The sequence below is a fragment of the Drosophila gunungcola genome, unplaced genomic scaffold (genome assembly GCF_025200985.1).
Source record: "Drosophila gunungcola strain Sukarami unplaced genomic scaffold, Dgunungcola_SK_2 000075F, whole genome shotgun sequence".
Classification (NCBI taxonomy): domain Eukaryota; kingdom Metazoa; phylum Arthropoda; class Insecta; order Diptera; family Drosophilidae; genus Drosophila; species Drosophila gunungcola.
The window spans coordinates 67,054-93,436 of record NW_026453238.1 but is presented as its reverse complement, the minus strand read 5'-3'; the positions used below and the strand labels follow the sequence as shown (position 1 = coordinate 93,436).

General features: G+C 39.5%; 5 protein-coding genes and 1 long non-coding RNA gene across 10 annotated transcripts in view; 1 reads left to right on the top strand and 5 right to left on the bottom strand.

Moving 5' to 3' along the window:
• Positions 1-10,858, bottom strand: part of LOC128264613 (solute carrier family 41 member 1) — a 30,262-nt gene extending 19,404 nt beyond the window's left edge. Inside the window, exons 1-2 of the mRNA XM_053000188.1 lie at positions 10,719-10,858; positions 8,340-8,422 (exon numbers count right to left, since the gene is read on the bottom strand). Of these exons, the coding sequence (XP_052856148.1) occupies positions 8,340-8,422; positions 10,719-10,789 (154 nt within the window). The 5' untranslated portion in view covers positions 10,790-10,858. The remainder of the gene's footprint in view (positions 1-8,339; positions 8,423-10,718) is intronic.
• Positions 10,859-10,860: 2 nt separating this feature from the next.
• Positions 10,861-16,404, top strand: LOC128264610 (protein ovarian tumor locus). Of its 4 annotated transcripts, none has more exons than XM_053000180.1 (9): positions 10,861-10,976; positions 11,885-12,120; positions 12,403-12,500; positions 12,581-12,735; positions 12,797-13,192; positions 13,288-13,424; positions 13,598-13,723; positions 14,136-15,347; positions 15,764-16,404. In XM_053000180.1, exons 1-9 carry the CDS (start codon positions 10,910-10,912, stop codon positions 15,950-15,952), a joined length of 2,616 nt encoding a protein of 871 aa, XP_052856140.1. In that variant the 5' UTR covers positions 10,861-10,909; the 3' UTR covers positions 15,953-16,404. The 4 variants fall into 4 exon arrangements, with proteins under 4 accessions (XP_052856140.1, XP_052856143.1, XP_052856142.1 ...); XM_053000182.1 differs by lacking the exon at positions 10,861-10,976 and adding an exon at positions 10,991-11,467 and having other exon boundaries at positions 15,764-16,403; XM_053000181.1 differs by lacking the exon at positions 10,861-10,976 and adding an exon at positions 11,689-11,825.
• A 176-nt stretch (positions 16,405-16,580) lies between these two features.
• LOC128264627 (uncharacterized) lies at positions 16,581-17,506 on the bottom strand. The gene is made up of 3 exons (XR_008268754.1): positions 17,291-17,506; positions 17,142-17,227; positions 16,581-16,866 (listed from the first exon to the last, which is right to left on the bottom strand). It is a non-coding gene; the product is annotated as an uncharacterized LOC128264627 (long non-coding RNA).
• An 866-nt stretch (positions 17,507-18,372) lies between these two features.
• Positions 18,373-20,225, bottom strand: LOC128264597 (chorion protein S38). The gene is made up of 2 exons (XM_053000160.1): positions 20,086-20,225; positions 18,373-19,526 (listed from the first exon to the last, which is right to left on the bottom strand). Exons 1-2 carry the CDS (start codon positions 20,128-20,130, stop codon positions 18,657-18,659), a joined length of 915 nt encoding a protein of 304 aa, XP_052856120.1. The 5' UTR covers positions 20,131-20,225; the 3' UTR covers positions 18,373-18,656.
• Positions 20,226-21,818: 1,593 nt separating this feature from the next.
• On the bottom strand, positions 21,819-22,962 carry LOC128264602 (chorion protein S36). Its single transcript, XM_053000170.1, has 2 exons — positions 22,843-22,962; positions 21,819-22,735 (listed from the first exon to the last, which is right to left on the bottom strand). The coding sequence occupies exons 1-2, from the start codon at positions 22,888-22,890 to the stop codon at positions 21,944-21,946; spliced, it is 840 nt and encodes a 279-aa protein (XP_052856130.1). The 5' UTR covers positions 22,891-22,962; the 3' UTR covers positions 21,819-21,943.
• Positions 22,963-24,420: 1,458 nt separating this feature from the next.
• On the bottom strand, positions 24,421-25,869 carry LOC128264601 (uncharacterized). 2 transcript variants are annotated; one of them, XM_053000169.1, is made up of 2 exons: positions 25,773-25,869; positions 24,421-25,720 (listed from the first exon to the last, which is right to left on the bottom strand). In XM_053000169.1, exon 2 carries the CDS (start codon positions 25,616-25,618, stop codon positions 24,815-24,817), a length of 804 nt encoding a protein of 267 aa, XP_052856129.1. In that variant the 5' UTR covers positions 25,619-25,720; positions 25,773-25,869; the 3' UTR covers positions 24,421-24,814. The 2 variants fall into 2 exon arrangements, with proteins under 2 accessions (XP_052856129.1, XP_052856128.1); XM_053000168.1 differs by having other exon boundaries at positions 24,421-25,705; positions 25,773-25,849.
• Between the last annotated feature and the right edge of the window lie 514 nt (positions 25,870-26,383).

Sequence of the window (26,383 nt, the reverse complement as noted above, 5' to 3'; positions counted from 1 at the left end):
ATAACTACTTTAACCTTCGTTTTCTGTAAATATTCATGGTTTTAACAAAGAAGGAATTGATCTGAAAATATCCCCGTGGGGGACTTCCCTCGAGAACATATCCATTGTGTGAGACATGCAATATTTCGCCAGACCCCCTCCCTGTTTTTTTGAGGTACAGTTGCCAACTGAACTCAAACAGGGAAGTACAATATCGATCACAAGCGAACAAATAGCGGGAGAAAATAAAACAATAAAATAAATGCAAACAAGCTGACAAAAGATACATTTACCGCTTATCAGAGATACTACGGATTATGAGGAACTTTGGGGAGAGACAGGCGGCGGTGGGTCATTTACATAGTTGACATCGTTGAGCTCGCTGGGTTTTTTGTTTGTCAATTTCGTTGTGTTTTCCGAGCAAATTACTCAAATGAAATCGCTCGTAGTGTATCGATTGGCAATTGATGAACTAAACAGTAGGGGCTGAAAAATTGGTGGAAGAGGTGTTTTTTTGGGGCCAGGGGATGGGCGTTCGTTCAATCAAATTGTCTGGCAGATAGATAATTACGATCAACTATCGCCGGCGGATCGCCGCTAGTTCCGTCAGTAAATTGTAGACTTCTGCCCCTTTGGCGCATTTGACCCTCCCACAAATTTCACCCAAGCCTATGCTTATCTACACAGAACAAAAATGGTGCATTGTAAACAAAAAATCTAAATTAAAAAAGTAATAAGAAATTTTAAATTCGTTTCAAAGCTAAAGTCAATATCTAAAAATCTAAATCTAAAACTAAAAATCAATTTTAACTAATATTGGATTTTATATAGAAAAGTGCAGTATGACCATGCCACCAAATATTATATTTTATTTGGTGGCATGGTCACACTGCCGGGTACCCCTAACACTTTTTACAATCATTTTTAAAGCGATAATTGTTATGTATTTAAATCAAATATTAAAAACCAGCCAAATAACATGCAATTTCTTCTCAAAAAAAAAAACACTTTACAATTTTAAAACTTTTGTGAATACATTTTTTTTAGTGTGGGAAAACCTTCAACTTGAACTAGGGATTGAGAGACCTGTTTTGAGCGTTGCACGCGATTGAAATGAAATAAGCAGCTGCAAATTGCAAAATGAATTATTACGCTAACGTCCCTTTGGCTTGAGCCCCATCACCCACCCCGCATCTAAATTCCAACCAATTATACAGATGTAATGAGCTTTAATTGTGTTTTAGGGAATTTTGTTGCACACCTAACTAACGACAGGTGGCAGCAACAAAAGGCCAATGCAATAAAATGTTTGCGAAAAACCAGAAAAAAAGATCTACAGATGTGTTCGACACAATCTTATCGCGCAAGATGTGCATATTAATTGCATACGAGCATTCGTTGTATGACAAACGATTACGTTACTTTGCCTTTTTTTTTTTGTTTCTCCACCAAAGGAAAAAAACGACAGACATTAAACACAGGAAAAAAAAACCTGGGAGATACAAAGATACTTAGATAGAAAACAGACAAGCAATTTGGCTATGGCTGTAATGAGTCATTGCGGTAAAGACCCGCAGCGTTTAGGAATACTAGGTGGAATACCCGTCAATTGGGTGCCGGGTATCTCCGTGGATGTGCCGGGATTTACGAGATTGCAGGTGCAAAGCCATTAGTTGAAATATAAAAATTTTAAAAATGTTGCAATAAATTGGTTTCTATTTATTATTTTAAAAGTGATATAAGTTTTTAAAGATTTTCAGATTTTCATTAGATTTCTTTCAGGAACGTTTAAAAAACTGATAATCAATTTTTGTGTTGTGAAAGGTATAAATATATAAATGATCAAATTGAGTGTATCCATTAAATATAATTTAACATTACCATTTGGGAATTTGTCCGATTCAGTACAATTCAAGACCAAAGCAACACTTGTAGGCTAAAGATAATCGGAGTTATCAATACCGTTTGGGTCACCTGAACAAGTTCTTTGACTCCATCTGACCATGAGTGACTCACATATATTGTTTTCCTACGGTTCCGATCTGATCCCACTAACTAGTCAAGTTGACTGAACATTGAGAGTCGTTGAAAAGGCCACTGGCCACGGTGAGATAATGGTTATCAATCGATCGAACCTGGCAGAATCTTGCTGGACATAAGTACTTTTCGATGACGCAAAGTTAAAACCGAAATCAGAAGACACAGGCCCCCTTCCAGAACCTCATCCTTTGGCCACTCGAGAGATACAATCGATTGGGGAAATATGAATTCCATAGCGACAATAAGGATGCTCTATCCAGTGCATTTAGTTGGAAACCACTATGATTTATGATACAAAGTATGTTCTTTCCTTAAGATTTGTTATCTCAATTATATATTTTCTCTAGTTCTTTGTTTTTTTGTATACCATTCATTTCCTTATGAGTGCTTTGTTTGTCGCGTGGTTTTTAAATGCCATATCGTAGTGCATCGACCCTATATCGACAGTAAAGGGAATTCCCACCAAACGTGCGTAGATTGAAATTCCGTCAGGTGGTTTTTGCTTCATCCATCTGATCGAACCACCCCTTCCTGGTTCCTGACCACTTTCCTTAGTCCGATTTCGTTTTTCAATTTCGATTCCTTTGGCATTATCAGTCGTCACGTACCTGGCTAAAATTATCTCAGTCATATACGGCTCATAAAAACATGATCTTGATGTGAAGTACCACACAAGTGAAGTCCAGGAACCCAAAGGGGGGAACTGCAGGGATGGACATGGTCAAAACCTTGAGTGGAGCCTGTATTTACACAGATATATAGCATACATGCGAATCTAATCGGAGGGGAACTTTGGACGAAATCTCTATTATTAATTAAAGCGAAAAAATGTCTTAAGAGCTATCCTTGAATAAGAGTTCTTAAAATGTGAACCTTCCGGGTAGGATTGCCATTATTTATATACAAAGACGTTTTATTAATAAATTATTATTATTATTTATTGTTATTCTTATTCTAGCGCTACAAGACAAGTCTAGTCACTCTATTTTTGGTGTATGAAAAACAATAAGTTATTGTATTGCATGGTAAGGGTTGTCAACATTTTTTTTTTAGTCCATATACACTGTTTTGATATAAGTTTGACAACCCTACCCGGAATCCTCGGAAGAAACGTTGCGATTCGTATCACGTCGAGTGCATTCCCAGTGCTTCTCAGGTGTTTTTTCGTTGTTTATTTTTTTTTCTTTTCTTTTTTTGATTTCGTGGTTTGTGCAATTTATCAACGGGTTTAATCATTCCAACGGCAACGCTTTTCTGATTTCGATTTTGGTCTTTTGAAGAGTCGAGACAAAAGCCAACGACACGCGTCATTTGCCTTGATTAGTATTCCCAGCCATAGATACAGATACCGATAGAGATACAGATACAGATACACCCCTTCCATAGATACGGGGATACGTGTGTACGACGCGTTTATGTAATGTTTCCTCGTTTGGCGTTTGAAATGTTTTTATTTAACTTTTTATTTTGGGTGGTTTGGCTTCTGGCCTTGCCCCTGACCTTGCTTTTTGAACAACAATTGTCGGACGGACGTGGTCGTTGACAAGTTAGCGCCACTGTCTTTTTATTGGATCACCTCATTATCACTTCCTCCTCGTGAGCGTTACAACTGTGGAGTGCTCATCGATAGCTGATCGAAAGTTATCATTAAAATAAACAAAATTTTCATGCATTATCTTTGAGAATTTCCCTTCGATAGAAGGGGGTGGTTTCACTCACGTAAAGGAAAGTTCCCCTGAGATATGGGAAGTTCTCGCCAATAAGAATTTGGTAGAATAATAAGTCTATGGCCTTTGATTACAATAATACTATGGAATTTTGCTATTCCAAAGTTTGGAGAGCAGTGATAAGAAATTTAATTAAAAAGTTGACACGAAAACTGAGTTAATAACACTTCAATAGGCAATAAAATAATAATAATTATCAAATAACAATAATCTACGAATACTTCACATAAAAAAGAACCCAGCATATCTCGCATAAAATTATTGAGCCAAACAATCTTGACAGTAGGTAAACTCCAATTTATGGCCTATTGTTAAAAGATCAACAGAATGTGCAATAGTTAAGTGTAAACTATTTCGTTAAGAAAGCATAAGAAAGCACCGCGATTTATTGGCCCCAAACGAGCACATTCTGGAGAAATCACTTTAAAATGGCTAACAAAATTGAAAGTGAAATACACTTTACAAACTGATTAAATTGTTGTATGAGAATTCATAAGATTATACAAGAAACCTTATTTATTATACGACAAATATAGATTTATAGAGCTCACCCAGTAAAGCAAAACTAGCCAATAAAATCTAAGGCCCCAACTGTAATTCCATTTCCGCTTCTGTTTTATGAGTAGTTATAAATTTGACTCAATTCCAAAACGATTTGATCTATCCAACAATTTTCAACACTCTAATATTATGGTTTTACGGTTTTGCGATAGGGGAATTGGCATCGCTATTCGCTAATACGCAGTGGAACCCTAAGATTGGGGGATGACTATATGATTTGTTTACTATTACCAATCTTGACCCAATGAAGACTGAGTCATTGGCCCAAATTCAGATATTCTTTCATCCATAAATGACGGATATTATCTGGAATCGCATGGCTCTAGACCGGTGCTTATCGCAGGCATTATGGGGAAACCTCTATCAACGTCGAAAACAACCAACAATTCAAACGAATTGCGGCGCAGCTTAATTATTTTACAATGCCCGCCCACACAGCTAAATATGATCACCTTTTTGTGTGTTTGGTTCTTTGCTGATAACTCAATTCCCAGAGGGCAGTCAGCCGACTGTAAAAAGCGAACAGCAAATGCCATAAAAGTCAATTGTAATTTTGATAAAATAGCCTAATGACAGTGTCAACAATTCGCGGATTGCTCAAGGAGTCAGACGTTAAGCGATAAATAATAGACAAATTAGTCAAATTAGTTGTTAGGGGAAATTTTGAAATTTTGTTGCTAGCGCAACAAACTATGTCTACGAAATATCTGCTATCTGATCTAAAATTGCAATAATTTTCTGGCGTTAATTAAAAAGATAATTCCAGGGAAAGAATAGCTCCTTAATTACCTAAATCAGACATGAAATTTCTTTAGAAACATTTCCTATTTATGTATAAGCCATTACTTCATGTATATTCATGTATATAGTTATTTTGTATTTATTTTGTTCATAAGTTTTGAAGAAATAAGTTAAGCCTTTCGTTTACAAGTTTAATGGCAATCGAAAGAATGCAATCTTTGAAGCATCTTTTTTGCTAATTCACAAATTATTCACCGTGTGTCAGCCGAACATTAAGCAGGCGTCAGAAATTGGTTATCATAACAAATGTCAACAATTATTTGGGCAAACATTTAGTAGCTAAGCAAACAAACAATTCCAAGTCCACAATTCTGTGTTAATTTTCCCTCCCTCTCGCCGCTCCACTCAGTCACTCACTCACTCACTCACTCACTAATTCCTTAATTCTCTAATTCTCCAAATCTCTGATGGGAAACACAGACATACCTGCCTCACCTGGGCTTTCGTCATCACAGGTGTTCACGAGTCGGGCGTAACCGCAGTAAGTGCCACGCCCACACCGCCCCCCTTGGCCGCCCAGCAGCCGATCCATAATTTTGAAATCGGTGCTTCTATATCTATATTAATGCAGCTCGAAGTTCACTCCCAACGTGTTCTCTTTGGAAAGTCAGCCACATTTTCATAGTCACCGCCGATTAAGGAATATCAAAACTGAATTTTGTGTTCCAAATTTTGATTATTTCTCCCAACAGATTATCAATGTCGACTAAGTTCTGAATGGCTGGGCCACAGTTTCTTATTGGATTGCTTCAGAAACGCGCCGAATCGAGGTCTCTATATAAACACATATGTTATGTGCCTCCTCTTAAATATATATTAACATAGTTTGTGTTTTGGAAAGAGCGCAAAAAAGTGAACCGGATTTTTGGGGGTTGTGCAAAAAAGGTGTTAACCGTCTGAGAAGTTTAATAATAAAAACTAGTTTCTTACATAGATTTGTTTTTTTTTATTTCCTTTTTAATGTGATTCACCCTTATAAAATTTGCTTTGGAAGAAAAGTATTGTTATTATTATGTAAGAAATAAGTTTTAGGATAAGATATTTGCTTGCAGTTTAACTTTGAGAAGTTCGACTGTGGTTTTCTTAAAAAAAAACATAGCTCAATAGAATTTTAATGGTCTGTGAGTGGTAAAGTGGACCCAATTAATTTATTTATTTCCCATAGTCAATTTGCAGCAAGGTCCTAATTCCCATAGATTTGCCAAAGACAACAAATGACGCTGTCTGTTAAGTGGAAACCAAAGATGAGGTGTTAATGCCAATATTGACTGGAGTGTTTACCACGCAGCATGCATTCAGCACCACTGACGTCATAACGAGCGCTTTTGGGTCTAAGAAAGCTCTTGACACCTACGCAAAATGCTGCTCAATTTGAGCACCCCTGAATATACAGACGAGATACCAATAATAGCACAGAGAATTTAAAATAAATTTGACTGTTAAATATTAATTTTCATAATGTTACAAATAAATAAAGTTAAGAGCTTGAGGTCCATAACGATAGGGTGCCCTGAATTTAATTCATTTCAATAATTTATACTGATTATAAAATTATATATTGAACTAGTTGTAGCCCTATAAATATGAACACAACAGTCTCTATGGAGGTGGGCGCGTGTAAGCCCTTGAGCCAAAAGATCGAAATGGCCAAAAACCACTCAAAAAGGGTAAACAAAGACAGTAAAAACAATGATGAATCGAAAATGATTAAATGCTCATGCGCGGGGCACTCAAAAAGCCGTTATGCGCTGCTGCCTCTAAAAACACAAAGTGAGAAGGGAAGCCGACAACGGCAATGAAAATAAATAAATATAAAACGAATGCAACTGCAACTGGACTGAAAATGTTTGTAAACAATGCCGTAAACAAAAGCTTCAACAACATCAAACTAAATGTTACTAGGTTAAGTTATTCAATTCACGATTCATTGGGTAAGTCATAAGCGATAGAAGATATCGATTATGTTGCCCAATGCACGAATGACGTGCTTTGTCCATACAGCTTCGGTCGAGTTATTAGCTCATAAATACTCCAAGTTATTACCACCGTTGCGGGATTTAATTGTAGGTTATTAAATAAATAGGAAAAACGTTCGGAAAGAATTTTATGGTATTTCTTCTAAGTCGTTAAAAAATGATGTCTTAAAATAAAATACAAATATTTTGAAGGCAGAAACTTGTTAATAATAACATTTTTTTGGTGAATCTATTACTTTGTTTTATCTTCAGAAACTTATTAGTATGGCTTATTCAGCCTTATAGAAATGAAGCTCAATATTGGTTGATCAAATCAAAAACCCCTTAAGTTGGCGGTGCTATGCGGTTGACCTCTACTGTGGTTTTCATGCAATCGATTAAACTCCGCATAAACAGCTGACGGCGCTGAACCGTTAAGCCTCTAAGTCATCTGGCAATGGCAATGAAAGTGCAACTGCAAGTGCCATTGCAAATTGCACTTGCAGCCGAACTGGCGATTGCACAAACACAAAAAAAAAAAAAATAACCGCTGGCGTGTTTACACAAAATAAACAAATGGCAGTAAGTCGGGAGTCAAGTGAAGTCGGGCCAACTCAACCAAGAAGTTATATCTAAGCTAGGTGGGCTAAGCAGTGCAGCGGTACGGGGCGAATGCCGCACTGCTTGCCGCTGGCCTTAAACTTTGGTTTTCAGGGTCACGTAAATAAAACCAATTGTTAGCATAATGCAATTAGTGTAAAAATCCAACAAACAAATATTAATACTTTGCATTAAACTAATTGCTGCGAAATGCATTTTACGGAGCTCTAAAAATAGCGTGCGGCAAATTATGGGAAAAGCAATAAAAGATGTCAAAGCGAAACCAAATAAACTAAAATAAACTTAAGTAAAACAAAAGGGACAAACGAAGAGAGAGGCCATTAGGATTGTTTGTTAAATAAGTAGCGAATAAAATTACATTTCACAGTGGCGGCTGTGTAAATTTCAGTTTCAAGCATTTTAATTGGGAAAATTTTAAGTACTACCAAATATACTTTTTATCTGTAGTCGTTTACTTTAATTTTTTTATAAAAAATACAGTAGTTAGTTCTTATAAATTAGATTGAGTGACCTTGCTATTGTAGGTTAGCATAAGTTAATAAGTTAACATAACATTAATGACAATCGTTTAAAAACAAATATTATGAAGCAGTGGGAAAATGTTAGTCGGGGGAAAGCTCACAACAAGGCAGTTTAAGTGACAAAAATAGCTTACGTATGGGCCTGCGGCGCATGCGGGTCTCATTTTTCTCGCCGCCACTGTTGGTGCCGCTACTGTTAATCGGCTGCATCTTGCGACTGACACAACAACAAGTGGCAAGTGGTATTTTACCGATTCGATTGGCAAAGCAATATGTGAAAAGAAAAAGAAAACCAAAAGAAAAGCACAAATTTAAGTAAAGCTAAATTATTGAATCGAAAAAAAGAAATCTTGTTTTTTAAGGCAGCAATACACTTTATTTTTAAGCACGCAACATTTATTTTTCAGTAAATCACATGGAGGTTATTGAGATTTTCAAGCTAAGTCATTGTATACAAATTATATATAGGTTTATTAAATTTATACTCAATGAATTTAGCTGAAAAAGATATAAGATCTATATGCCGTAGCATGCAACCAAGTTCCTAAAAGTCTTAGTAATTTTTGTATTATATGGAAAACTATTTTAACTGTAGTACCAACAAATAAACATTTTTATAGGGAGAAAATAACATTTTTTTATAAATATTCAATTGAACCTTTTTTACTTTAAAAACTCAAAGGTTTTATATAAACCTATATTTTTTGTGGCCGATATGTTCGGGCTATAGAAAGTCGAGTATACTATCAAAAATTATTTACTAGCCTACAAAATATAGTGCTGCCCTATAAACACATTCGTTGTCCGAATAACAGGCACTTTACTGAGAGTTGGGTGATCCAAATTTTTGGGTACACCACTGTGTGCGGTTCAACCGAGTGGAGATAATAAAATAACCGGTTCGGGGCAGCCAAACAAAAAAAAGATATTTCACATGCACAATTCACATTTGGCAAATGGTTCTCTTGGTCAGCGAATTCTCTTTGTTTTGTTTGGGCTGATGCTTCTGCTCTATTCTTTACCTTTTTCCCCTTTTTTCAGCAAAGACGCGTCAAGCTAAAATGTTCGAAGGCAACTAAAAGCAGCAAACAGAAATACTTTGCCGCCGACCGGCAAACAATTGCATCAGAGAAAAAGAGCAGAAGGAAACTCTCGAGTGATTCCGAATTTCGAAAACTCATGAAATTGCGTTTACCTATCCTAGAAAAAACAATATTTTACATGTTAAGTGTATATATGTATTTAACCGTAACCAAGAACAACAGCCCACTTAAACTAGTTTTTGCGAAATTATTTCAAGAACAAAGGTAACAAATCCAAAATTTTGGTATATGTATATAAGAATTTGTTTTAATTTTGAAGGGTATATTCTGAAAAATAAATAAGATAAATTTATGAAAACTTTCAATTATGTTCAATTCACCTAATTTTAGCTCAAAAACATTGATCCGTAGGCCACGTTTGGCTATTGCGAAATTCAACAAACAGAATAGTTTTTAATTTGGAAAAGTATATTGAAAGTCACAACAAATTTAAGTTTAAATGTTCCTTATCAGATATTTTTGAGTATGAATAGAAGGGTTTTCGGAAACAAGAACGCTTATTTTTATCTTATGAAGCGTTAAGTCGCGATTGAGCGACACATGTCAAGACTAGCGAGCGAGTGAGACGGGGCTAATGGAGCACTTATCTGGAAACCCGGCAACTTCGGTTTCAGGCCCCACTTTTTGGCGATAAGATAGGCGCGAGAACAGGATAGTTGTATAAGGGGTATATTGATAAGACGGCCATATATGTATATATTGGCCGGATTTAATCAATTAATTGTCGGCAAAAACGAGGCAAGGTTCGAAGGTCAGCAGACGACTTTGCGAAAGAGACCGTGACATTGACCTCGACACCTGCCAAACCAATATCACGAATATCACGAAAAAAATAATATTTATGTCAGAGGCAAGTTTTGACCCAGTTAATCGAAAATCGTGGAACTGGAGAAAGGGAAGGGACCAACAAATTTCATTCACCCGAGCGTGGGAAAGAGAGGGGGCGCAAACAAAGCGCGTGGAGGAGCAAGATGGAGCGACACGCGTTCAACAAACTTGATTAACGGTTTATCGATTTGCCTTGGTACACGTGCTTTGTCACTCCTATTGATTTTTACGGCATGGAAATAAAATAACTGCACATTTTTCTCCTTCCTTATGCGCACTCCATCCAATTTCATAACGGACCCATCCCGTTCGTTGTATGCCTGTGCTTGTGTAGTTGAGCCCACGTGTTGTTGTTTTTGTTAATGAGTGATTATTATATATTATTTTGGTTTTTACTTGTCGGGTGGCAGGAGGAAAAACACAAGGCAATGGCGTAAAGTAGATGAAACACCGAGAGAACAGAAATCATAGTCGTTTCGTTTACACACTCGCAAGATAACCAAATAACGACATTTACTAGCAATAAACAAATATCGGAACTTAACACAAGAAAAAAGAACTGAACAGAAGACACACACTCACACACTCACATCTCTTCCAGACAACTTATGTCGCGGTAACAGCGCGAACTGGAAGTTTGCTCCTGGCTTCATTGACTCTCAATTTCGAACTGCGACGAGCCGCCACAGGCAACAACAAAAACGCGTCGTGTGGAAAGCGTCATTTTCCACCCCCTTAAAAAAGGGCCAACAACAACAGCAACGCTGCGAAGCATGTCTGGCACTTTTAGGGATGGAACGGAACAGATGATGCGGCTATCGCTGTCATCGATAGACAACGGTAAGAGAGTTTTCTAGCCGCAAAAACATTGCTTTTTAAATTTAAATATTCCTGTGATCCAAAGAGAATTTTAGATTACAAGTTTTAATTTGTTTCTCAGTTTTGTAAAGTTTCATTATAAGTGTGTTGGATTTGATATTCCTAATATAAGCTCGTCTAAAGATATGTTCTTGTCATCTTATGTACTTGAATCCACTTGTTTTTTGTCAAATATTTGTTAATTAACCTTACAAACTTAAAATAATCATGCCTTAAACTTGTGATCTGCCATGGTGTTCACATCCCTATTGTTTATTCTCTTTTGTAACATCCTTCCAACCACTGGAAGCTTCTTCTCTCACACTCAGTTCCTATTTTCTGGAAGGTAAGATCATTGCCATTTGCTTGATTTCTTTTCTCTGTAACGGTGCCAAGTGCGGGTGCTGCAGAACTAATATAAGTTATTGATTATTTGAGTGACAAATCGGTGGACGGAAGAAACCAGAATACCAGTTAAGTCGAAAAATTGTTGTATTATTTAATATCGTTCTAGTACGTTTTTACGTAAAGTCGACGAAAAACAAGGTTCTGCCAGATTTAATAAATTATAAACAAATTTTTAAGTTTTCTTTGTCAGCGTTACCTATTGCTTTTCCATTTTATTTTGTCTTCGTTATGCCTCGCACGCCACCATTTTAAATTTTACCTTCAATATGGCTATCTCGCTCTAATCTGTGGGGATACCGATCCCTTGAAAAAATTAACATATTGCTTAGAATTTGACTTGAAGCAATGGAATATTATAGTTTAATTTGGTTCTAGAGAGTTGGTTATTAGACTCTCGTGCCAAAAGAAACTGCGACTGGATGGGTAACCTAAAATCGTGTTGGAATGTTAGTTACTAAATGTATTTATGGTTTTTTTTTTAGAAGTCGTCATGGACATGCAAGCGCAGCGCCCTATTACGTCCGGCAGCAGACAGGCCCCGGATCCGTACGATCAGTACTTGGAAAGCCGCGGGCTCTACCGGAAGCACACGGCCCGGGACGCCTCCAGTTTGTTTCGGGTGATCGCCGAGCAGATGTACGACACCCAGATGTTGCACTATGAAATCCGGCTGGAATGCGTCCGGTTCATGACCCTAAAACGACGCATATTTGAGAAGGTAGCGATTCCACCCACATAATTATTTTTCCCTAACAGACAATCTATGGGAATAAGTCGAATATTTATAAACTTCATAAGAAAAAGGAAAATGAAATACAACCTCAACAAAACCACATTTACACAAACCCTTAGAAATTACAAGAATCTCCAAAACTCAAAACTCTTCATTGAATGTAAACTTGTTTTGATGTTAATAGAGAAATCTCACTAGAATATATTATTTAAGTTTATTAGACTGCCCCATATTAGCTTCGACTTATTCTTATTTTATATTCTGCAGGACATCCCAGGTGATTTTGATAGCTACATGCAGGACATGTCCAAGCCCAAGACCTATGGAACAATGACAGAACTGCGCGCTATGTCCTGCCTGTATCGGTAAGTGTAAAAACGAATGGTTATAACGTTAAAAACTTGTGCAAACTCCCAATTTTCCTTATTGCCTTACATATTCCCAGACGCAATGTGATTTTGTATGAGCCCTACAACATGGGAACCAGTGTAATTTTCAATCGACGCTATCCGGAAAACTTTCGGGTCTTTTTCAACAACGAGAATCACTTTGATTCGGTCTTTGAAGTAAACTATATAGAAACTGCCGCGATTTGTCAGTGTAGGTGGTTGCCGATTTATATAAATTAGCTGCTTTATATGGTACTTTGTGTATTTACCAGCGATCGGCTTTAAGTTGCTGTACCAGCAGCTGTTCAAACTGCCCGACGTATCGTTCGCCGTGGAGATCATGTTGCATCCACACTCTTTCGATTGGGATAAGTCCGATGTGCAGTTCAATGACCAGGGCTATATGATTGGCATTCAGTGCTCCGATGGTCACACTTTCGCGCTTGATCTGCCGGAGAACACCAACTGCATTTTGGAGAATTTTATGCTGTGCAATTTTCACAGCACCTGTGGCATTCAGAGCAATAATAGTCGAAAGACAAGCCGACGGGAATCGAAACAACAGGAGGATCGGAAACTGCCTGGCACTGGTGGCCACGAATCAAACGACCATCTGCCCATGTGTCCCAACCGATTGGAGTCCTGTGTGCGCCAACTTTTGTATGATGGTCAGTATACCCTATAAAATATACAATTTATTTTATTTCGAGCGATTCAAGATCCTTATTACGGTTTTCTAATGGCTTGCACTGTTGATTTTCAGGCATCACACCGTTTCCCTACAAGGTGGCCAAGTCAATGGACCCTTTTATGTATCGGAATATCGAATTTGATTGCTGGAACGACATACGCAAGGAGGCCAAGCGTTATAATGTCTACGTCAATGACTATAACTTTAAGGTAAACTCGGGTGGAATTTTAATAATCGTTAAGCACACATACGCATGTTTCATGTCAACCCATCAAGCTTTAAACACTTTCATGTCCATCTTCACACTCGCCAAACTTAACGCTTTAGTATACGTCCAGCTTTTATTCTTGCTCGTCTCGTTGCCGTGTGATTTGTTTTCCAGGTGGGCGCAAAGTGCAAGGTGGAATTGGAGTACGAATCGGAGATGTACACGTGCCACATTCAAAGCATCTCCAAAGACAAGACCGCCTGCATCGTCTTTGCCGAGATGCTAGGCCAAAAGCTATGGGTACCGCTTTTCTTATCTGTTTTTTTAATGTATGCCCTTGCAGAGCTGTATATTTATGGTTCTAATTAAAATCAAATTTGATAATATTAATATTAATATTTTGAAATGCAGTTAAAAAAAAAAACGTCAGAAGTTCTCGAATTTAATTTATTTAATTTTTTATTGTATGACTTCATTTTTGAAATATTTGAGAGTGGTTTTTATATTTTTTACAAAACTATTTTCTTAGATTAAATTTGTTTGCTGTAAATATGTGTGTTTGATTATATTTCCGAAAATATCAATCTTAATCTGCAAGGGTGCCCTTCAGTTTCGGTATCCGAAGCTAGTCTTTCTTTTGTGTTAGTTGATAAGCACCTTGCTCCATAAAAAAGAAAAACCTTACTAACATGGACATCTCTTGCTGGCCCAGGTTCCCTATGAGTCGCTGCATCCCCTGCCGCCAGAAGAATACCGCCCTTGGGCGTTGCCCTACCGCTATCAGCGCCAGATGAACCGAGTGCATTTGCCCAAGTTTGTCGGCAAAGCCAACAAGATTTCGAAATGGAAGAAGAACAAGGTGTTCGAAATGGGGCAATACTTTGAGCCCAGCAAGTGTGATTTGGTGCCGATGCAGGGCTACATTCCCTTGGAGAATTGCTATCAAGAGGCCCACCACCAGGAGGAGCAGCAGGGCGATCATCGGGATCCTGATCAGCAAAACCAGAATCCGGTTGAGGAGCAGACGGATCGGGAGGAACAGCCGCAGAAACAGAGGGCTCAGGGACAGAAATCGAATTCCAACCAAAACCAGGAGACTGCTGCTCCACCGCCCGCTCAATATATGAACTATTTGCCCCTGTTGGCGGGTCGCCCCAGCCAGGCTCCGCCACCGTGGCCCTCGTCTCCGCTAGCTCTTTCCGAGGAGTTTCAATTTCCCATGCCTGGAACACCACATCCCCCGACAGCCGAGGGCTGTGTTTACATGCCCTTCGGTGGTTATGCTCCACCACCACCGGGAGCTTTAGCTATGCCGGGTGCACACCCCTTCATGCCTCTTCCTCCGCCACCGCTAAATGTTCCCGGGGTCGGAGAACCACGTCGTTCCCTGCACCTGAACGGTGAGGATTTGCCAGTGGATGTGAGCACTTTGAGATACTTCTACAACATGGGCGTGGACATGCATTGGCGTATGGCCCATCAAGCGCCGCCTGAGGATCTATCAATAATGGCATACAATCATCAGAACAACACGGACCAACAGCCGGGGAGAGGCGGCGGCACCGGAGAGGAGCTTTTGGCGGCCGAGGCCACTCCGCCATCTTCGCCAGAGGCGGCAAATGCTGCGGAGCAGCAGTCGCCGCCGCTCGAGAAAGCCGCCTACGCCAAGCGCACTATGATTCTGGGCAAAGGCCGCTGTAAACGCCCGGAGCAGCTCCATGACCTAAAGGATCAGTTGGGCCCAGCGGCCTTTCTGCCCACGCCCACCCCCTCGCCCAGCTCGAATGGCAGTCAATTTAGTTTCTACACATCGCCTCCGCCGCATCATTTGATGTCGCCACCGCGGCTGCTCCAACCGCCGCCGCCGCCGATATTTTTTCACAAAGCGGGACCGCCTCAGTTACCCGGAACAACTCCAGGACAGGTATGAGAACAGCACTCATTTGTCTACATCTATATTGTTTTTGTAGGTATTATGTTAGCAATAGGCTAGCAATTGTTGGTCGTTTCTGTCTGCTCCGAGAACAAAGCTTAAGGCTTTGAAATTTAAAATATTCTGACGATGAAAGTTGTATTATAGAAATCTATAACCAATTTATATACAGGTCAATAAAAACCAATAGAATGACTCGTTTAGTTTTTAGCTTTATCTTAACTTAATATCTTTATTTTTTTATAAAAATCGTTATTAGTCGGTTTTGGTTTATTCTTGTGTATTTTTAAATTGTTAAATAAGTTAAAGGGCATCTTAAAACACGGCCTAAAAAGTATTTTTTTGTTGTTAAAATTTGTTATTTTCCCTTTATTTGTAGAAGCCTTTTAAATTGACTTCTTTTCCAGAATCCCTATGCCTGGGGCATTGGAGCTCCCCTTGTGGCCCCTTACGAGGTGATCAACAACTTTAACATGGAACCGCTGGCACAACCGCTGGCACAGCCGCAGCCTCAGCAACAGCGACAGCAGGCACCGGTACCCATGCCCCACCAATCCCAGCCAGCAGCCGTCTATGCTGCACCGCGTCATCACTAAAAACGGGGAAAAAATCAGATCATTTCTAAGAGAGAGGGAGAGGCCGTGCCCATCGAGTGCATTCCATTCCAACCAAGCAACGACTTTTAAAATTTAATCGCACTTTTAAATTTGTAGTCAACTTTTTATATGCCACCTGCTCCTCCGTTTACCACTCAGCTTCTGTACAACTATCGATTGCATAACTTAACGCAAATGTCAACTTAACTTCATTTTAAACATGTAATTCAACGTAATTTTATGCGATTTTTTTAACGCTTGCTCTAAAGTCGGTAAAGGTGTAGCCTGCAAGAAAACCAAGAACAACCTATTTATATGATTTATTTAAAAACCTTACAACTAACACTTACTCTATATATACTTCTATATATTTATAAACTCGCTGATCGGCTTGAGACTCACCCATGTAAAGTGTTCCAGAAAATTAACCATAAATAAAACAAGATTCGAGTGTAAAGCAAAAGACAAAATACGCGAAAGACTTGCAGGTGCTGCAATTAAGTAAGTGGCATACTCGTCTTTCGGTGCGATTTCAGATTGTAAATGCAAAATGTGTGGATTACTTTGATTATATAAGAAAACTGAGACAATATCCTTGATTTTCATGATTTTATTGTTGCCTTGTTGTCTTTTAAGTTCCTAGTCAAACCAAAAAAAACGGGTTTTAATCATAGTCATTTTATTTATTGCATGGTTTATATTTCAATATAGTACTCCCAAAACAAACTAGTGCTCTGTGACATTAAAAAAAAAAAACAAAAAGCTTAAATAATTTGGAAATTCATAGTACCCAATTTATCTGCCACGAATTATTAAAACTAACCAAAGTTAAAACTATCAATAACGCTAAATAAAAGATGAGTTAAGGTGTGCAGGGCATCCATGCTGGCTTCTGTCGACCTTCTATAGGATGGCTAATTGAAGGAAAGGAAAATAAATACATTATTTATTTGTTTACGCACCGCTAATGTATAGCTAACATTAAAAAGGTTAGCTTAGTTAAATAGTTTAATTTATGAAAATACTATCATTACTGTACTAAACACTTTAAAAAATAGTTAAGCAGCTTTGTATGGCTTATTTATGTATAATATGAGCAAACTATGGTATCACAGAAACCTTGTTCAGCGTCATAATGTTTATATAATTATTTCTGCAGAATTTTTAAGTTGTTTTCTTGTAAACGTACCTGCACGGGATGTTTTTTTAAGAATCTTCAAACAAACAATATATATTTTTGTTACAATTTCGGTCATAAGGATTTTCTGTGATACCCTGCATTAGAATTTAATTGTTATTTGATTTGCTTATTTTTAAAGAACAATTCCAAATATTTACTTGTCCGGAACAGAAAGCGAGGAGTGCAAAACACAGCACCACCATAAGGAAGCCCATTTGAGTCATTTCGCACTTTACTTTTTTTTTTACTTTTTAAACTGTGCCCCAAAAGCTTTGAACTTGGATCCGATTCGTTTCTCTGTTGGCTTTATTATTTCTGTTTACTTGGTTATTTTATTAATGCTCTCAATTTATTTCTGCTTACAGACTGAAATCGCTGTGCAGAAGTGTCGCATTTTTATGCTGAATTTTCAAACTGCAAAATGGGCGGCACTGGGCGACCTACTTTGAGATTTCACCTGTCATCAAGCGATCGCTTCTTTACAATACCCATTATTATCGCTGTTGTTGCTGCTTGTTTGTTATTGAAAGTTGCGTGGGACTCAAGTTGGTTGAACAGAACAATGGGAAGGACAACCGATGGCTGTAATGACAGCTCGCACTTCCAATTTGTGTGGATTATAGGCGACACTTTTTGGTAACCTCAAGCTCTCGTACTCGCACTTGTCGATTTAACTGGAACTGAAGGAATACATTTGTCGGTGAGTCAAATATGATATTTCTTTCGATATTTTTTGTTTTTTCAAAATATCTTTCATTTATTGCCCATAATATTCGATATTAATTTTTTATGATAAATTATGACTTGTAAACGACTTGTTTATTGTGCATAGAACTTTTGAATATTTCCAAACTTCTCCTAAGATCCGCCATATGCTTTCTATATTTAAAAAAACTAATATTTTATATGGCAAATTTTTGTTTGTACAGTTTTTTATTTTAATGTTAGAAATTTAAGGTATTTTGATCTCTTATAATCAACTTTCCATGGTTCTAACATGGTAAAGTCGAAATTGTTTCAAAAGTAATTTGTAAATCTCTTATAATCAACTTTCCTTGGTTGTAACAAAATAGATGGAAATTGCAATTACAATTACAATTCAAAAAAGAAGAACAAATATAATTAATAATCGGAAGTGTCAATACCTCCTTATAGGGTATATATCTAGCTGCACTGTAATGATTTGTAAAAACCCATTTTTACGTTTAACCAATTTAACCCTTGAACATAACCATTAATTTGAGTATGATTTTTTTTTCAAATATTTTATTTGCTTGCAAAGAAACCTGAGTGCCACGCCCCCTTGGCCATTGAATGGGTGGGTGGATTTGGGTGCGGATTTGTGTGCATGGGTGGGCGTGGGCGTGGGCGTAGGCATGGGCATTGGGCGATCAGGCAGTGTTTTTTGTTTTTTTGTTTGTTTCTAAAACATAGTAACTAATCAGCCGGATAACCAAGTGACTGGACAACCGCTTCAGGAGATTCCGTAGCCGCTGCAGTCACTTAATCCTTTTTTTTTCTTCTTTAATAAGAGGAAGGAGCATAGCCACCATGTCCAGCTGGACCGGCGCTGTAGTGCTGATGTCCATGGCTGGGTGCGGCGGGTCCATATTGACCCTCGCCGGCGATGTTGGCCAGGGCGGAGAGACCCTGGTTGCCGCTCTGGAGCAGCTGGTAGCCAGCACTGGCGGCGGCGGAGTCAGCTCCCGAAGCGTAGGCGGGCAGGGCACGACCACCGTCATGGGGACCACTGTGGGGACCGGCACTGTGTCCGTGTCCGCCATGTCCGTGTCCGCCGTGACCGTGTCCACCGTGTCCATGGGACTGCGAGCCCTGTCCGTAGCCCTGCTTGTTCTCGTTCACAAAGTACTTCTCTGCTGGCGGCTTCACCACATTGACGAACACGGGCTCAACCTTGACGCGACGTGGGTGGTGCTTGACGTAGACCTTGCGCAGCACGATTGCTGGAGGCTTGTGCAGCACCACGGGCGCGGGCTTCACCACCAGTGGGGGATGGTTGACCAGCACCTTGGTGGGCGGACGCTTGACAATGATGGGCGCGGGGCGATGGATCAGGATCTCGCCCTTGTTCTGCGGGTAGGTGATCGACGAGGTAAGGGTGTTGCCCTTGGTGTTCACCGCCTTGTACGGGATGTTCTGATCGGAGCCGTAGCTGCTCTGGCCAGCCTGGGCCACACCGGCGGCATCGGCTTGGGATTCCAGAGCACCGGCACTGGCGCCAGCACCACTGTACTCGCCACCAGCTCCGCCGGCACCACCGGCAGCAGCTGCGGCCGCCGAGGCGGCATCGGCAGCGCCATCGGAGCCGCCGCTATGGCCACCAGATCCGGGTCCATAGCCCTGGGAAGCGCCGTAATTGGCGCTCGCACAGGCCTGCAAAAAGAGAGGAAAATGGGTTATAATTGGCACTCCTCTATTTTCTTTTGCTTATTAAATATTTCTAAACTGATACTATAAGTTTTAAAACTAATGTTTGAGTTATAAACGCTTGGTTTTAAGCAAATCTTAAGAGGTTTTTATTTTGGGAAATTTTAAAGTCTCTTCTACAGTTTCTTTTACTATGGTTTTGAAAACCCTTTAATATGAGAATCATATATTAGTGATATATAATGGCAATAAAATCTTCGGAGTTTCTAAGAAGTGTTAATGGTAAATAAAAAATTTACTTGTGAAGAAATATTCTTACAGGTCACATATAGATTTTGAAATCATATAAATGCTGGTAAACTATTATTTCGTTACCAAATTTTCTTTCGAAAATAAGTTTTTATGTCGAAAACAAAAGAAAAGGATGAAGTTTATCATTGTTTTAAAGTGACTTTAACCCAAATCTCCATGGATCTTGGAATAATCCGAATATTGGGACAACAAAAGAGGAGACTTTGAGAACTCTTCTGAGTATAATCCTAAGATTTCGAGCGTTAACACTTACGATCAGGCAGGCGGCAAGCGCCCAAATGTAGGTCGATCTCGTCATCTTGTCTCCCAGTCTTGCAGTTCCAGTTGCTCTTGGGCCTCTGGTGTGCTCCCGCTTGGACTGTCTGCTGTCTTCTGCTGCCCTCCATTGGTGGCCGACTACTTTAAATATGCTCCGGGCGCGTCTCCGGCTCCGGCTACGTGACATTTGGATTGATGGCGACTCTGGTGCCGGCTGTTCCGCTCCGGGCCCACGCGATGCGAGCGAAACATGGCCAAATGTTGATAGATCGCACGCATCGCATCGCATCGCGGCCAGCGCTAATCACGGCGTCTCTTCCACTTACGTAGAAGTAGCAGCCACAGCCCAAAAACCCCCGTTGACCGACCAGTGCCCATTGCAAGAACAACAGCCGGGCTTTGAATCTCCACCGCATATCGAGGTTCGAACGTCTGACCAGATAGCGAAAATAGTTCCGCATTGGCAGACATAAGACCCGGGAGTCAGTCAGAAAGAGAGAAATCGAGTGGTGGAATTGGAATGGATAGGAAAAATGATATCCAAAGATTCGCATCTTAATAAGCAGTTGGCTATGAAAAAGCATAAAATTTAACAAGATTAAAGTGTGTAAAAGTGTCTTAAAAGACGTCTGTCATAAAATATCCTTTAATATAAATTGATTTTCTAAAGTTTACATTTGATAAGGTTGCTTGATAACCAAATACTTTCAAGATGATTCTTTGAATCAGACTCCCCATTTGTTTTCCTTGTAAAACCCATATATATAAACATAAAGTCATAATTTTGACAGTGTGCTTGCTAATGACATATGTATGTATAAATATATTTATACAAAATAATATGCCATTTTAGTTATCTGTAATAGTATTTTCTATTTAAGTTAATAAGGATTTGATACTTCGCCAATACAAAAAACACAACATTTCAAATAAAACCAAGAAAAATATTATTTTTACATTTTTATTATTAATAAATTTTCTTTTGGGCTTGTGCCTTAAAAGTTTCTCGAACAAAGAACTCATACAAATAAAAGCCCAATAAAGATTAAATAGTATTCTAGAAGTTTATGTTGATGGTTTAGTGTTTTTATCATTTTAAAATTTAATTAATAATAGTTTTTTATAATAAGAGCTAAAGAGCCATTGTTTATCTTAATAATAAATTGAGTAAACATACGATCACAAGTGTGTGAAATAATTTTATTCAAGATTTTGATATTTAATATCTATTAAACTATATAAAACTGGCGCGAAGTGAGTCATCTTATTTAGTGTTTAGTGACGCAGATCTATTATTATAATGAATATTGCAGAAATGTGACCATGACCCTAACTTCTGGGTCCATTACTTAACCTCTTTACTTCTAATACCTGGGTTTGCGTTGTTATACTAATGTTAATTACATTATTTTTCAACTTATGAAACACAAACTAAATATTTGGAAAAGTTCTTATTCCGAATGTCTGTACTTAATGTGTTAATATTAGAAGGTTGAAAGTATGATTAAATAAATTACACTCTTACTTCGAGTTAGGCCTTGATAGCTAGAATAATGTGTTTTTTATGACAAGTAATAATAAAGCTAGGCTGTCTTAACTTTAGGTTAAGCCTTGAATAAGTTTAAACTTGCGTCTTTATGTTGCCACATATATTTATGATGACATGCCTGAATAATAGCGCTTTGCAAACACTTTGCAACCCCCAAACAAAATAATTTTCACGAATCGTTTACGTTTTAAGTAATTTTTTCATCTTTTATTTGCACTCAGCGGTCGTCGGCAAAGAAAAAAAAAATAGAAATTTAAATTAAACCAGCTGTCGCAGCTGAGGAGGATGAGGAGGAGGAGCCCATCTAGTAGTTGGGCTGGCCGTAGGGCGCGGGGCTGTTGTACAGTGGAGCCTCGTTGCCGTAGCCATTGCCATCGGCGGACGACGCGGCACCGGCCGAGGGGGCGTCTGATCCGGCACTACCATAGCCCTGGGGCTGGCTGTAGACGGGGGCCACCACTGGCGACAGTGGTGCCTCGATCTTCTTGCCCGGCTTGTAGACCTTCACGTAGACGGGATTGAGGCTCAGCGGAGTGGGCACCTTGTTGATCACCTCCTGCTGATAGATCACCGAGGGCTTGATCTTGTAGATCACCGGATTGCCGCGCACCACAGTCGGTGGGCCGCTGTTCACATAGGCTGGCGGTGCACCCGGCTGGTGGACAATGATGGGGGGCAGGGGCTGGGTGGCGATCACCTGGTGGTTGTTGTGACCCGACGGCACCAGCAGGGAGCGGAACAGATGCTGGTCCACGAACTGCGGCGACACCACCTTGATCTTGCCCTGACGAATGTTGCTGGCCAGATTGGTCTCCGCCAGCGAATCGGCAATATCCTCCGAGTTCTTCAGCTTCTGGTAGTTTGGATCGGCATTCAGGGCTTGAAGTTGCGCCTGGACGCTTCCCAGACGGCTAGCTTCCTCCGGCGATGGCTGGATCTCGGCCTGGGAGGCGATCTGGTTGGCAGACGGCTGATTGCCGCCCGTCGCCACGTTCACGTACTCATCGAGTCCGTTGTTGGAATTGGACAGATACTGACCATGTCCGTGTCCACCTTGACCATGTCCGCCAGCGGGACCATAATTAGCGCTCACCAGCTGAAGGGGAGAGAAAAATGAGCACGAAAGTTAGATGGATGCAATGTGGCCGCCATGGCTGAGACTTCTGGCTAGTGGCTAGTGGCTAGTGGCTACTGGTTACTAACCGGCGCGGCGGCGATGGCTAAAATGCCAAACCAGAGACCGAGTTGCATGTTGCCGTTTACGTGTGGATCGTCTACTGCTCGCTGTCTGGCTATGACTCCGGCTCTTTATAGCGCCTATAATCGCTGCCCGCCACGGCCGGCTACGTGATCCATCTCCATTTCCGATTTCGCGTCGCATCTTTGTCTCGCCATCGTGCCCAGATCTGAATCCACAAAAACTCCTAACCCCCAGTGTCTGTGCCAACTTGCTGCCCGTCGCAATCATCTCTTTGTGGCGGTCGCCTTGGCTTGAATCATAGCTCTTCCAGCGATCGACATCGACCCAAAGATCGGCTCCACTCGTTCCGAATCTCAGTCTTTGTGGTTTCTTCTCTTAGAAATACATACGGATGGTTGCATTCTGGGGAGTCGTGTTTGATATGCTCTCTGAAATACTTTTGGATTGATGCACTTTTGGTAGCTTGTATGTTCTTCTCTTTGGAATAATATTTTACTGATCGAATTGAAGATGTTCTTGATCATCTAATGAAAATACCTATGAATCGCATAATTTTTAATATGCTTTATTATTTCTTTATGAAATTTTAATTGTCACCTGGCTTAATCCTTTCTGTGAATTATTTTTTTATAAACGTAGGGAGTGGCTTTTGATATGCCCTATAAAATACTTTTAAATTTATGCATTTTCGGAAGCTCTCTTATGTTTTTCTCTTTGGAAAAAGTGTTTAAGGATTTAAATGTAAGATATTTTTTATCATCAAATGAAAATACGTAAAATATTTCTGATACCGTTTTTAAAGTTTTTATTGTCTTCTTTTTTCGAAAATTGTATTTTTAAAATCTTACATTTATTCATATTCTGTTTACATTTCAATCTTTGCGATCTCTTATTCTTCTGCGTATTTTGATCTCTTCGAATATTTTTGTCAGATATACTTTTGGCAGTATTTTTGAGTTTCTCTTTGAACTGATAATAGCTTTTACTAGAGATACTCTTTATGAAAAAATATGTGAACTGATAAGCTTAATAAAAATTTCCGAGTAAGATGTTATAGATAAAATACCTATAAATATAATTATAAATCGGTTGTGTAGTTCGGGAGATTATTCAGTCTTCAATTTCACCTGTGATTGCATTACCTTAATTAGTGTTGGTTTTATAGCGATATCTTTTCATAAGAATTTAAAAAATATTTTAGGTAATTCCTGCTTCAGTTTTAAGCACACTACAGCGTGAGTTCCAAAGAATCATTGAGTTTACTTTATCTTATCTCTCACTTTCACAAAACTTCTTTAGTTTATGTGTAATCAAAATTTTTGCTGGATGAAGTGTTTACTTTAATATAGCTTTAATTGGTGGTATTGACTTAAATATACAAATTCTTGTATGTTAAATTTTATAAAAACTGTTAATAGTTTTTATTTACCATTAGGCATTATCTTTAATACAATTTATTGTAAATGTAATTTATTTTTCTTACTACTTTTGTTAAATAAAATACCCAGAATGTAATTTACATTTTTAAGAGGTGGATCTTTTCGTCTAAATTTTAAACATAAGGTATACTATTTAAATGTTGGTAATATTTAAAGATATCTGCAGAATTGTTGAATGGCTTTAAAAATAACAGTTATTTAAAACTTTTGAGTAATTAATTATAATATTGAGTCACTAGTCACTGAACATGTTTTCTGCTTTTTTTTTTGGATAAGATCGATTGATCGTATCGTATTTAAATCCAAACACAACCACTTTGATCTATTTGTTTCCTTTTATTTGTTATAGTTATTCCTTAAATCTCAGTGTTTGTGTGGTTTGTGTTGTGTGTGTGTTTGTGTGTGTGTGTTTGTGTGTGTGTGTGTTTGTGTGTGTGTGTGTGGAGTGTGTGTTGTGTGTGGCTCAGCCCCATTTATAGAACTCAATGGACTGGGGACCGCAAGTCTTATGTTTAGAATAGTGGGGTTCTACCTTTTAGAGACCCCGTTTGTAGAGTAAATAGGTGAGATCTCGCGTGGGTCGACTGCCGTAGTCGTTGAAAGGCGACTTGAAGTTGAGCTGCGAGTCAAGGGAGTCACCCTCCTCCTCGGGATTGGATCGATCTCCTCCAGAATATCGCACTGGCGCCGGATTTGATTGGGCGGCGTGCAGCTGATCCTCGCTAGAGTTGATGATGTAGCTCCGTGGATTGTCGTAGCTCTGTGGTTTTGGGTACATGTTTCTGTGTGCTGTTTGTTGATGTGGATATTGATGGGTGTGTTGTTGTTGTTGATACTGTCGTTGTGTCGGAGGTTGTGCATAGTGTTGTGTGTGTTGTTGGGCATAGTTAAATCGCTGCTGTGAAGGATGTGACTGCTGGCTCTGCTGATGTATAAGATATTGCTGCTTCATGGCCATGGCTCGATTGTCGAAACCATGGCGATAAGCTGAACCAGATTGGCGGGCTGGAGGTGGAGCTGGAGGTGGAGGTGAAGGAGCCACACTGCCAGGCCTCTCGGCACCCGGCAAGTACTCATGATGCACCTCTTCATGGACACCGTTCTGGGTCCGGTTGATCAGGCGATTGTATTCCTCGTTGGTGCCGCCCACCTGCAGATGGATGGCATGCTTGAAATCCTCGCCCAGGTGCGTCAGCCAGAACTTCTCGTCCACGTCGCCGTTGGTGACGATCCTTGTGGTTTGGCCACTCTTGGACTTGGAGGCCATCACATCGATCTCATTATACTGCTCCTGACCACCACCACCACCATCGACCGCCTGATCCACGCGGGCTGCCATGCGATTGGTGGTCTCTTCTAGCGGCGGACCCGGACTGGTGCTGCCATCATACTCCTCATCAACGCTGGGCGTGGACTCACTAGGTTTCTAATACCAAAACGTCTATTATACACAAATTGCATTTTGAGTAGATTTAATATTTGAAGACACCCACCTCTGCGTTGATAAGCACGACCAGTGCTGTGAGCCACAAAAGCAGTTTGGGCCAACTGCTGTCCGCTGCCATTTCGACTGAAGCCCCCCGATCCCATGGACTCCACTTAAATACCCCCAAAATGAAGCTCAATTCGAGCAAACTTTACAATAAGACGTGCCGGGACGTGATCTATAACCAGATATGCCATATTCACCAGATGTCTCATCCACGAATCTCCAGCGATCTTGATGCGTCAGGTGGAAAAAAAAGAGAGCCAGGGTCGTTTGAATTCTTTTGCTCGGCTCAATGGGCCTTGAATGACCATTCGATTCTTCTACTGGTGGGCTAAATGGATTGGATGTACATATGTATGTGCCATTAATTGGATGCTGTAAAACCGTGTTGATATGTCGAAAATTACAAGGTTGTCTGATTTCATATCAGATTTGAATCCCAGAAAGTTATGGAAAACTCAGACAAGCTTCTGCAATAGATTTAAAGACTTAATGAAAACTTAAGGTTAAAGTAAACCCAAATTCTAAAATACTTGAAAACATTATAGTAAATACATCTATACGATGTTTTAATTATTTATTTATTTACGAAGTTATTCACGAGTTCTGCGAACT